The 13,328-nt window shown below is 42.3% G+C and overlaps 1 protein-coding gene across 6 annotated transcripts in view; it reads right to left on the reverse strand.

The window, feature by feature from the left end:
- The window catches only part of LOC126547922 (uncharacterized), a 289,018-nt gene continuing 275,690 nt past the window's right edge, over positions 1 to 13,328 (reverse strand). For all 6 annotated transcript variants that reach the window (XM_055063464.2, XM_055063465.2, XM_050195977.3 and 3 more), the window contains one exon: positions 1 to 666. In XM_055063464.2, coding sequence (XP_054919439.1) covers positions 545 to 666 — 122 coding nt within the window. In that variant the 3' untranslated portion in view covers positions 1 to 544. The remainder of the gene's footprint in view (positions 667 to 13,328) is intronic.

The raw sequence follows: 13,328 nt of genomic DNA on the forward strand, positions 1-13,328 counted from the left end.
TACTTCTTCAATGTTTGGCGTATATTTCTTTTGTGAATACATCTGTTATGTACAATGAGACTATCTTGTCACTGCAGTTAGTTACAAATGTTGCAGGTCCCACAGAATTAATGTGAAAATTATAACTGCCTACGTAAGATTGCATGTATGGTTGCTTAATATGCAGTCATGTGCATTAATACATGGGAACACTATGAGAGCTAAATGTTTCCTAATGTACGAAGCAAATTCCACAATTACAAGATAAAAATTAAGACAGAATGCTTCACAGAATACAAACATAGCTCCAATGAAGCTCACTGCAATAAGTAGGCTTTTAGCACTAAATGCACTAGACCACCAAATTGTTCTTAAAAACGATATGGCTAGAAATGATGTGGCTTTGTGCTATCTTTCCTCTTCTTTAAGAAAAAGAAAAAAAACTTGTGTATGAGAAAAACTGCGAATAAGAAAAAAAACTTGCATATGGTCTAAGTACACCTAACTAAAATAAAGAAATTGTAGTTGTCACCACTCCGTTATCTTTTACTAGTGTGACAGAAAATCATTTTTTTTCAGCCTTGGAGTTCCTTTCAGCCTTCGGGTCCCTTTCAGGTTTGGAGTCCCGGCTGCGCATACTCGTCAAGTTGCCCCTTGTTTGCTTAAGCACCATCTTTGTCTTGTTCACTGTAAAGACACCCAATACATCAATGTCAGTCCAGAATATTGAAATAACTAGCCAAGGAAAAATGGCACAGTGGCACCAAGTTTACTGCGCCATGTACACATTCTCTCTCACGTGCACACTAAAGGCATGATTTACTGACCCCTTAACTGCCATGATAAATTATGTTTTTCACAACTCTACCTTATTAATCCACCTGGCTCTAATATGTACCAACTTTAATCCACCTTATTCCAATTTAATCCCCCTTAATCTACCTTGCTCTAACTTTAATTCACTTTACTTCTCTCTAATGAGCATTAATTAACATTAATTACCAATAATTACTACTAATTAATGTTGTTATACCATTTGCTATCTTCTGTATTACTACTGATGTCATACAAGACGCTCTTGACATCACAGTGATTTTTGGTACCACTTGCTGCGGACAACGCCGACTTTTCTGCTTCATGGGACAGAATGCTTTTGCATTAACAGAGCGTTTTAGCTTGTCCGGTATTCGGGTAAACGCAGGTGGACTGGGCATTTTACCGGAGGGCCAGAGAAGTAAATGTGAGTGGCCTGTACGGTATAGCCACCTGGTGGCGCTGAACTCAACCAAACACAGATAATATTGCAGTAACCAAGTGTATTTTACTTTGCTGCGGGTGTAAATTTTACGCAGTTACGCAACTGCCGAAAACTTACACCAGCAGTGAAGAAAAATACACCTTGTTACTGCAATATTAGCTCTTTGTCTGGTTGAGCTCTGCACCAGTACGTAACTGCACCGTGCAGGCCTCTCGTGTATATGCCACTTCATGCCTCCGCCCTTCTGTTAAAACGGCCAGTCTGTGTGTGCTTACCTGAAAGATATTCAAGCGAAAGTGGTAGCTCACAATTGAATGATTACGGTGTTTACCCAATTCTAGAGCCTGCCTTTTTGCCCCAAGAAAATTGGTCCGAAAGTTGCCTGCACGGTACAATCGAATACAAAACCAAAATGATGTTCACGGCGTTTGCAAGAGCCTAGCATCAGAGTCAGCCAAGCCAGCATGATCCCCATTGCAATCACAAGATGTCAATCGAAGTTGCTCTTGCGCATGACATAGAGTTAATAGGAAACTGTATGGCATACAACATCCTCCATGTTCTAGTCTAGCGTGCTGATGATGGCACATCACTCTCAGTCTTTGATTATGAAAGCTCATCCAAAAGAGAAATTATTTTACATGCTAATCTAACAGCAACAAGTCGTGTCAGGTGTTTTTGGCATTCCCTAGAATCGCATGCATCCCAACACAAACTAGAGAAGTGGTTATTCTAGGCTTGGGCCAGAATCCCATCTGAGATGGTTGCAGTCATTTGATAAACATAGAATATCAAACGCACAATGGATCATATGGGCGTCAGGTTGTGATTCATACAGCAATAGAGTGCTATCCGAGAGTTCTGACGATGGACATTAGGTGCAAATAAATGTCTATTATGTGAAAGTGCAATTCGCTGTTCTGATCTTTTTCTTTTCTCATCACGAGAATCAAAGACGCACTACATTTTTCTTGCTAAAAATCGATGTGCGTTTGATTTCTACGTTGTTTAAAAGCTCTAATGTCATTTATACATTACTTTTCTACTTTGCACATACAGAAAGCAGGTACGCATTAGCTTCAGGGGTTTGTTAGAATTATTTAATTCGGCTTATCGCACAATTAGCTCAATTTGTTGGTCCTGTCAGGGTCCCATTAATGAAATTTAACTGTATAAGGAAAAAAAAGACCAACTAAGGCAGAGCAACAAGAGAAGCTCATGAAAAGTATCTTTGTTCAAGGACACTGTACTCTTTTATTCTTCATGAGTGTGGTAAAGCACTAGTCCCATTTACAAGAATTGGCCACATTCCCTTTTATCACCCAATCACAAGTGTTTTCTGAAGCTTAGACATTCCTGGACACCCAAAATGAGGTGGTTAAAGAATGCGCTCTTCCAATGGGGAAGCATATGGCCTGCAGAGTTAAAATTACCTAGACAGAGTAAACCTCCTCCTAACCCTCATAACTTCTTTGCACTCATTCTGCAAAAAAGAGGTGAGGCGTGCAGACAGGACACAAGAGTAGAGAAGTGGACAACACGAACGCCGACTATCAACTGAAGGGTACACTGAAGCGAAAAAGAAAGAAGACACAAAACTCATCTGCGCACGCTCAGGAATGGTATCACCACGTGCCAGTTGGGTACATGTGCCGGTCTACGTGAGAGATAACTGTTAAGGCACTTAATCTCTTCCTTATGTAAAGTAATCAAAGGCTGACTCACGCACGCACTTCCACCATTATAGATATGCCATGCCTCTACCATAAGACGCGTATCTACATTCTTATGCCTGTACAATATCGCGCATTCATCTAACTCTGGCGTGCAGTTACAATCTTGGCAATGTAGGGAAAGATTAGAAGGCGATCCACCGGTTAACGACCTTTTATGTTCCATTAGCCTCTGATTGATACACCGTCCCGTTTGCCCTACGTAGAACTGGCCACAGCTAAGGGGAATTTTATAAACCACACCCATCCGACAGTCATTAAAACTGTTGTTCTTATTGTGCTTCACTGGACAAATATCTGTTCTTTTTTTGCCTTTTACCTGCTCCTTTTTCCTCTGTACAGCAGCGCATATCTTACCTAGCTTATTGGGAGCAGTGAAAGCAACATTAACATCATATCTACTTGCAACTTTTTTAAGCCTGTGCGACACTGAATGAATGTACGGAATAGCCACTACTCTTTTTTTGCTATTACTGCTTTATGCAATCATGTCCGTTCCCCTCGAAACCGACTTCTTTAGGCACTCAGCCACAGTGGCCACTGCTACACTAGGATAACCTGCTTCTAATAGGCGCCGGACCTGCGCATTAAAACTGGTGATCATTTTGTGCATGCAGGACCTGGTGAGAGAAGACTTAAGGCACGACATGGCAATTACGTTTTTTACTACATTGGTATGCTTGGATTGAAAGTTTAGCAACAGCTTCGAAGATCTTGGGGAGTAGTGCCAACAAACGTGATTTTGTTCGAAGACCAAGGAAATGTCAAGAAACTTAATTACGCGTCGCTGAGGAAATTCCTTGGTAAACTTTAATCCTCCTCCATAAAGTTTAAATTGCTCACTTACTGAGGTAGCGGCGGAATCGAATTCTTCCCTATTGCATAAAATCAGGTAATCATCAACGTAACGAAATATCTTGATAACACTATCACCTAAGGCTTTCTCTAGGCAGCTGTCAACCTTACTCAGGTAAATATTGCTAAGAATAGGGGCAACCTTTGAGCCAATACAAATTCCTGATTTCTGCAGAAAAACGTCATCTCTCCACCCAATCAGCGTCGACTTCAAGTACATTGAAAGAATTTCTAGAAAAGCTCCTGTGGAAACACCGCATCTGTCAATAAAGGCCGACTCTTGCATTTGTTCTTTAATGCACTCATTTACGAAATTTAGCAATCCGTCATGCGGCAAGGACTAATACAGGTCTTCGATTTCCATACCAAAAACCGTAGAATCACCAGGACTTTTCTCTCTCAAATACTGAACTAGTGCCTGAGAATTATGCAAGCAAAAGGGGTCTGAAAAAACTAGTGGAGCTAAGCAGTTCTGTAGGTAACTAGCGACACAGACCTTAGAACGACAGAAAGCTGAGCTAGTTGGTAATGATTCATTATGCAAAATAGAAGTGAGGCGTGCAGACAGGACACAAGAGTAGAGAAGTGGACAACACGAACGCCGACTATCAACTGAAGGGAGCACTGAGGCAAAAAAAGAAAGAAGACACAAAACTCATCTGCGCATGCTCAGGAATGGTAACACCACGTGTCAATCGGGTACACGTGCCGGCCTACGTGAAAGATAACTGTTAAGGCACTTAATCTCTTCCTTATGCAAAGTAATCGAAGGCTGACTCACGCACGCACTTCCACCATTATAGATATGCCATGCCTCTACCATAAGACGCGTATCTTCATTCTTATGCCTGTACAATATCGCGCATTCATCTAACTCTGGCGTGCAGTTACAATCTCGGCAATGTAGGGAAAGATTAGAAGGCGATCCACCGGTTAACGACCTTTTATGTTCCATTAGCCTCTGATTGATACACCGTCCCGATTGCCCTACGTAGAACTGGCCACAGCTAAGGGGAATATTATAAACCACACCCATACGACAGTCAGTAAAACAGTTGTTCTTATTGTGCTTCACTGGACAAAGATCTGTTCGTTTTTTGCCTTTTACCCGCTCCTTTTTATTCTGTAAGGCAGCGCATATCTTACCTAGCTTATTGGGAGCAGTGAAAGCAACATTAACATCATATCTACTAGCAACATTTTTAAGCCTGTGCGACACTGAATGAATATACGGAATAGCCACTACTCTTTTTTTGCTATTACTGCTTTCTGTAATCACGTCCATCCCTCTCGAAACCGACTTCTTTAGGTGCTCAGCCACAGTGGCCACCGCTATACTAGGATAACCTGCTTCTAATAGGCACCGGACCTGCGCATTAAAACTGGCGCTCATTTTGTGCATGCAGGATCTGGTGAGGGCAGACTTAAGGCCCGACATGGCAATTCCGTTTTTTACTAATTTGGAATGCTTGGATTGAAAGTTTAGCAACGGCTTCGAAGATCTTGGGGAGTACTGCCAACAAACATGATTTTGTTCGAAGATCAAGGAAATGTCAAGGAACTGAATTATGCGTCTCTGAGGAAATTCCTTGGTAAACTTTAATCCTCCCCCATAAAGTTTATATTGCTCACTTACTGAGGTAGCAGCGGAATCGAATTCTTCCCTATTGCAGAAAATCAGGTAATCATCAATGTAACCAACTATCTTGATAACGCTATCACCTAAGGCTTTTTCTAAGCAGTTGTCAACCTTACTCAGGTAAATGTTGCTAAGAATAGGGGCAACCTTTGAGCCAATACAAATGCCTGATTTCAGCAGAAAAACGCCATCTCTCCACCCAATCAGCGTCGACTTCAAGTACATTGAGAGAATTTCTAGAAAAGCTCCCGTGGAAACACCGCATCTGTCAATAAAAGCCGACTCTTGACTCTTACATTAAAGAACAAGTGCAAGAGTCGGCTTTCTAAATTCTAAATCCAAGCATTCTAAATTAGTAAAAAACGGAATTGCCATGTCGGGCCTTAAGTCTGCCCTCACCAGATCATGCATGCACAAAATGAGCGCCAGTTTTAATGCACAGGTCCGGCGCCTATTAGAAGCAGGTTATCCTAGTGTAGCTGTGGCCACTGTGGCTGAGCGCCTAAAGAAGTCGGTTTCGAGAGGGACGGACGTGATTACAGAAAGCAGTAATAGCAAAAAAAGAGTAGTGGCTATTCCATATATTCATTCAGTGTCGTACAGGCTTACAAAAGTTGCTAGTAGATATGATGTTAATGTTGCTTTCACTGCTCCCAATAAGCTAGGTAAGATATGCGCTGCCGTACAGAATAAAAAGGAGCGGGTAAAAGGCAAAAAACGAACAGATCTTTGTCCAGTGAAGCACAATAAGAACAACTGTTTTACTGACTGTCGTATGGGTGTGGTTTATAATATTCCCCTTAGCTGTGGCCAGTTCTACGTATGGCAAACGGGACGGTGCATCAATCAGAGGCTAATGGAACATAAAAGGTCGTTAACCGGTGGATCGCCTTCAAATCTTTCGCTACATTGCCGAGATTGTAACTGCACGCCAGAGTTAGATGAATGCGCGATATTGTACAGGCATAAGAATGAAGATACGCGTCTTATGGTAGAGGCATGGCATATCTATAATGGTGGAAGTGCGTGCGTGAGTCAGCCTTCGATTACTTTGCATAAGGAAGAGATTAAGTGCCTTAACAGTTATCTTTCACGTAGGCCGGCACGTGTACCCGATTGACACGTGGTGTTACCATTCCTGAGCATGCGCAGATGAGTTTTGTGTCTTCTTTCTTTTTTCGCCTCAGTGCTCCCTTCAGTTGATAGTCGGCGTTCGTGTTGTCCACTTCTCTACTCTTGTGTCCTGTCTGCACGCCTCACTTCCATTTTGCATAACGACACAGACCTGCCATGTCCCTTTCTCTGACACTATAGCACGAAAAGGAATTTCTTGCTTATAGGTCTTCGCCGAGAAAAACAGTTCTAAGGTGAGGGATTTTGCTTTCTTGACATTAGAGACAGCCCTATCAAGATTATGTCTTGACAGGAGGTCAACCGCACGTTGCTTAACTGCCGACAGATTGAGTTTTACTGGCCGGAAATTTTTTTCTACTGCTGAAATCGCTTTTTCTGAAAACATGTCATCTGGCATAATTACGAAATAACCTTCCTTGTTAGATATTACTGGTCTGAGTTTATGCTCCACAAGGTAATTAACTAACGGTCGGACAGGGTCAGACGTCTTAAAATGAGAATTTGATTGTTTAATGCCAGCAATGCAATCTGAAATACAGCGCGAGCGTTCTTCTTCCGGAACGAGTCTGGTTATGCAGCGCCGTATGCTTAAAACGTCAACAGGCTTTACGTTAGGCTTAAAACAGTGTTTAGGAGCTAAAGCAAGGGTTTTTTCTATGGGTATCACTTACGATGGCATCTCCAAGAACCAGTATGTTATTTGATGTTAAATGAGCGCCAGTTTTAAAGCGCAGGTCCGGCGCCTATTAGAAGCAGGTTATCCTAGTGTAGCAGTGGCCACTGCGGCTGAGCGCCTAAAGAAGTCGGTTTCGAGGGGAACGGACATGATTACAGAAAGCAGTAATAGCAAAAAAAGAGTAGTGGCTATTCCGTACATTCATTTCGTGTCACACAGGCTTAAAAAAGTTGCAAGTAGATATGATGTTAATGTTGCTTTCACTGCTCCCAATAAGCTAGGTAAGATATGCGCTGCTGTACAGAGGAAAAAGGAGCGGGTAAAAGGCAAAAAAAGAACAGATATTTGTCCAGTGAAGCACAATAAGAACAACAGTTTTAATGACTGTCGGATGGGTGTGGTTTATAAAATTCCCCTTAGCTGTGGCCAGTTCTACGTAGGGCAAACGGGACGGTGTATCAATCAGAGGCTAATGGAACATAAAAGGTCGTTAACCGGTGGATCGCCTTCTAATCTTTCCCTACATTGCCAAGATTGTAACTGCACGCCAGAGTTAGATGAATGCGCGATATTGTACAGGCATAAGAATGTAGATACGCGTCTTATGGTAGAGGCATGGCATATCTATAATGGTGGAAGTGCGTGCGTGAGTCAGCCTTCGATTACTTTACATAAGGAAGAGATTAAGTGCCTTAACAGTTATCTCTCATGTAGACCGGCACATGTACCCGACTGGCACGTGGTGATACCATTCCTGAGCTTGCGCAGATGAGTTTTGTGTCTTCTTTCTTTTTCGCTTCAGTGTTCCCTTCAGTTGATAGTCGGCGTTCGTGTTGTCCACTTCTCTACTCGTGTCCTGTCTGCACGCCTCACCTCTTTTTTTGCATAATGAATCCTTACCAACTAGCTCAGCTTTCTGTCGTTCTAAGCTTCTTTGCACTGCATTGTGATTCCATGCCACCAGCCACACTATTTCACCTCAAATTTTTGATGATTAGTGGCACTAATATTTAAAAGCACACTCAAAATAAATGTAGTATTTTGGCAATACAATCATGGTTGATATGAATTTTAGAATGAGAGGCATTCTGAAAATTTTCCAGCAAAGGTTCATTGTGCACAAAAGCTTTGGGGTGATGTATGAACACTTTCACGCTGCTTTGGAGGACATGAATCCACCAATCACAATCATGAGCACTAACATAATGAGCAGGCCAATACACGTCTGCAGTTTTTACCACTGCAGCAAGAATGTAGGCTGTAACGTATAGATGGCCAGTCCCTTTGCTGTTGCAATGTCTTGCAGCTGTGTTACCACACAATAATAGAGTTTTAGAATAGGGGCCCCAATAGTTTGGGGCCCCAAAGAGCTTTGCGGGTGTTAGCGTTGGGGCACGTAGGAGTGAAGAGTTTTAGAATAGGTTTTTACGTTTGCGGATAGCGTCTTGCGCTGAAAGCGCCACTACGGCGTCAAAGAAAAGCTATTAGAAATAATTAAATAAAATATACCATTTTATGATAGGAATAATAATATTGACTTTCGTGTATTCGCATTTAATTACAACTTAGAGGTTATTCTGTAAGCAGCAAACAATTAGTTGCGCTTAGTTTTGAGCAAACCAACTTACTTGCCTTCACCAGCCAAGCTTAGCCGTGTTAGGCCTACGAGCCATAAAATCCACAATCGAATTCAAAATCAGCGGCGTCTAATGAGTCAATCTTCATAACACACGCTAGTTGAAAGAAAGCGATAACCGCAGTTACTTCTCCTAGCTTGCGAACTTCAAGCGTTACCGCAAATCGAACCCAGTTTGGTGCTAGGTTAGAGCCGTCGCTTCGATGGGTGCCGCCATGTTTGCCGCCGCAAAACTTTTGGGGCCGCTATTTGGGCTCCCGCTAAATCGGTGAAATAGCGTTCCCAACGCAAAACCCAAAGGCAGTTTGCGTCTTGCGCATGCGCAGTGGCTTCGACGCTATTTCTTTGGGGCCCCAAAACGTTTGGGGCTCCTATTCTAAAACTCTCTAATGTCTTTGCTTAACAGCCCGGCCTACGGCTCAAGCCCTATGGTCTGGCCATGGCACTCACTTGCCCTACCCAATCACCCCAGGCACACATGCATCACTAACACCGCAACTGCCATCCATGCTGTATGCAGTCTGTAAACATTGTACTGAAGATATTCACAGGCATACGCACACACAAATCCAACTGGCGGTCAGCTTCAGAGCTGTACTTCACTAAGTTTCTGTGTATGTTTATCGAGAAGAATTCAGAAAGTCAGACAATACAAATTATTTACCTATGAAATTGTGTTAGACTCATCGCAAGATTTCACAGTAATCAGCCAAGCTATTCGACGTGAGGACAGAGTGTAGTGCCGTCTTCCACCAGCGCCTGAATGACGTGTAAAGTTGTATCACATGCCGAAACATATGCTTCAGTGCCGTTGCACTGCCCACTGCCAGTTGGTGCGGTGGTTTCAGTCTCAAATTCCTCAATATATTGCTCGCGCCTTTGTTGTTGTCTTCCACAGCTGGCTCCGATGCCGCTCATCATTCCAGCGTTCCCACACTGCCCCTCCCTCTGCGAAGGCAATGATGACATCGGCCCACTGCCAGCCGGTGTGGTGACTTCAGTCTCAATTTCTTTGCCTCAATATATCGTGAAATGAAAACACAAATGTATACTGTTGAACCTCGCAATAACGAAATCGGCAGGTAACGAGAAAAAATTCGCTTTCATGAGAATTTCGTAGATGTTAAATGAGACAGCACAGATAGATGAGACATAGGGACATAAGGGTTGTATTGGGCAATAAAAATTAATAAAAGTAAAATAATTAAAATAGGAAACTAAGCCCTGCCTGCTGCACCGAAAGATAGATGAGACAGCACTTTACTGTCAAAATTCCGTTAGCCTACTTTGGGAAGCTTTGCCCGAGGATACAGAACTGCATTGCCGACAGTACAAAGTGCGCCGCATGTGTTGACCACCAGTGGCAGCACTGCCGTGGAGCAGTATTCTCAGTCAATTGCTTTTGGAGATACGATAATTTTTGCGAGATTTTGCGTAACTCAGCACCGGACACAGAGTGACAGCGCTCCACACACACAACAGCATTTCTCTAGCACACGCTGTCGCCCACAGGCAGCGATGCGTCTGGTGCCGAGCACGAAAGTGATCGTATCTCGTATACCAGAAGGAAATTGAACGAGATTGCGGCCCCTTTGCGCAATTCTTAGTCCGGCACTGAATTCGCACATGATGCCTGTCTGGTGGCACCATAACCAGCGTTCTTGAAGCAAGGGATGCGTATTCCCGGACGATAGTTCAATCACGATCCGATGTGTGGCACTTCATGGTTTGACTACCATCTAAGCGCCATAAACAATTCCACAATCGGTGGGGCGTGTATTTCCTTGTTCTTGCTGCATTTTTCTCATCGAGGCGCACATTATGCACTGCACCACATGTGCAAGAACAGTCGTCACACGTCAGTAGCAACATGCGCGCCGCTTGAAACAGGCGATCAACAAAGAAGATGGCCATCATGATGTGTTTCAGGTGCAGCGATCGCTTTCGGGGCTGGGTTGTTTTTATAAACAAAAATAGCGGCACCCATGCAAGTGTAATGTGGTGGTATTTTACGCAATTTTAGTGCAAAGCAATAACATTTGAGCACATTTTGCAGCTTGCTAGCCTTGCACGAGTAGGTAATATGCGGAGTTACGTTCCAGCAAATTTCGTTGATAAGGGATTCTAGTACAGTGACATTTTGTTATCGAGAAGTATGGAATTAATTGAATCCTATGGGCGTTCGCTGGGGATACGAAAATATTTCGTTGTTGCAAGAATTTCGTTGTCATCGGTTTCGACTCTATAACGAATGTGTATAATGAATGTACAAGACGAATGAACGTGAATCTATAAAAATAAATGTGTGTGTGCACCTTTCATCATGATGACCACCGATAAAGACAATAATATGTGTTCGTACCTTCGTTCAAAATTCTGTGTCACCTCTTTGTTGTTTGCTACACAGTTTCACTGGTCATTCACTTTCACAGAGTAGAATGGCTCACAATTATTTTTTTGTTGTTGTTGTACTGCCGTGGAATTTCAGTTGGCTGCAGTAGATTTACACAAGGTGCAAATGAGGAGTGCCTTTGTAATCGGGCAATTACGTGAATGTCTCAGAGGAGTCTCTTGATTACTAAGACTCTGTTCGCGATAATATAGCCGCCTCAAGCACTAATCTATCACTTTAGCTTAATATTTACCTTTAGTGTCCCTTTAAGTCCCGGTGGCAAAATTATGTACAAAATAACAAGTTCCATTTCAAGCAAGATATACGTGACTAATGCAGCCAGTCTGGTGCGTCGCAAAAAAAAACATATTTCGTAAATATACAGCCTTTGGTTGCTTTGAATATGTAAAGAGATGTTGTGCTTTCTTGCAGCCAATGTGTGCACATGCCTGTGTCGCATTGTTTGGTTCAGTTAGATCGTTACCATTGGCAGTCTGTACCATGAGATGTGGCTCCATTATCTGCATAACTTTATGCTGCAAGTGTACCTTCCTCATTTAACTTACTAGCAATATCTTCACCGGATCAACCTCTGTAGTGGCTTCCTCAAGTTTTATCACCCGTACAATGCAAGGCCTTCACGATCAGCGCCTGCCTTTATTAATTTCTAGCATAAGCGTGTCGTGCCACATAGTCCTGTCTCGTTCGCGAATGCAGCCCAGTGCAAAATAACACAGACAATGACACTTGTGTTAATCTTCCATTCTTAGCATAGCAGATGTCCAAAGAGAACAAAAGAAACAAAAAGCACAAAACTAAAATATAATGTGGGGAGCGGCCCTATTTTTGTTTTGCACTGTAAAAAATACATAACTTTATCTGCTTTTTGTATGAAGGCAGTTTTTATTTACGCTGATGATAAAAAATACGTACAAAAATATTAATTTCTGTTCACTACAAGAAACGCTATCACAAACTGTAAACTGGCTGCATTACAATCAACAATATTTAACACCTTACTCGTAACAAAATTCCAAAAAGGAATCTTTAACCCATTCAGGCTGTTGAATATTCTATGACCAGTTTACTTCTGCATAGACCAGGTCTTGTCGCTGCATTCCAAATTAACAATCTGACCAAAACATTACCAATCCCAGCCTTGTCTGGATATATTCCACAATGAGCGTAATTAGAAGCATCTCGAAGGCCCCGAGCAACTTTGTTCTGTTCTAATCCAAGGGCAATGTTTATGAACAATGAAAATGAAATGCACTTCCTAAATCGCAGAATAAAACTACCGCGTGCACTCTCGCTGTGGTGAAGCAATGTCAAACAATACTACTTTCGACACAAAAACTACTGCAGTGCCGGCACTTGCAGTCATGGCCCTCATGCCCAATATTGGTATATTATGCTTCTGTGACTGTTAATAGGCATATATTACCATGAGTAGAAGCTTTGAAATTCTTGTGCCTACTCCACATGACATCTGACATTTTGGTAGCATCTGCTCAACACTACTTTATGTTTTGCCAATAAAAAGTGATTCCATTGAATTTGTAAGCGATCATACACTCAGCCTGGCAATTTTTGTACTTTTCTTGCACAAAAGGGGCCCAGATATGCCAAACAAAATACTGCAAAAGCTGAGACTTCAATATGACAGAATTGACACTGTGGTTTGGGTGAGGAAATTAAAGAGCAGTTTGACCTTCAATTTCACTGCTACCAATCAAGCTTTTTCCACTAAAGAAATGCAAATGGGATTTTGAACCAACTTTTATCAGTTTAGACTGATTTAGTGCTCCCTAATTATTCACATTAATGCAGGGCAATAAATTTATTCCTAGGATGTGACTTGATGCAGGCAGTTGAGGCCCAGGTATTAGATACAAGAATGTACATTCAACAACCAATTTTTCAGACTTGCCGATAATTCGGACAGCTTTGCGGCACCACCACGGCACCCTATAGAGTCGATGTATAAGGACGTCTGAAATTTCGGACGTAAAAACCCTTCACTGTC

Source organism: Dermacentor andersoni, chromosome 1, assembly GCF_023375885.2.
Source record: "Dermacentor andersoni chromosome 1, qqDerAnde1_hic_scaffold, whole genome shotgun sequence".
In the NCBI taxonomy this organism is placed as follows: domain Eukaryota; kingdom Metazoa; phylum Arthropoda; class Arachnida; order Ixodida; family Ixodidae; genus Dermacentor; species Dermacentor andersoni.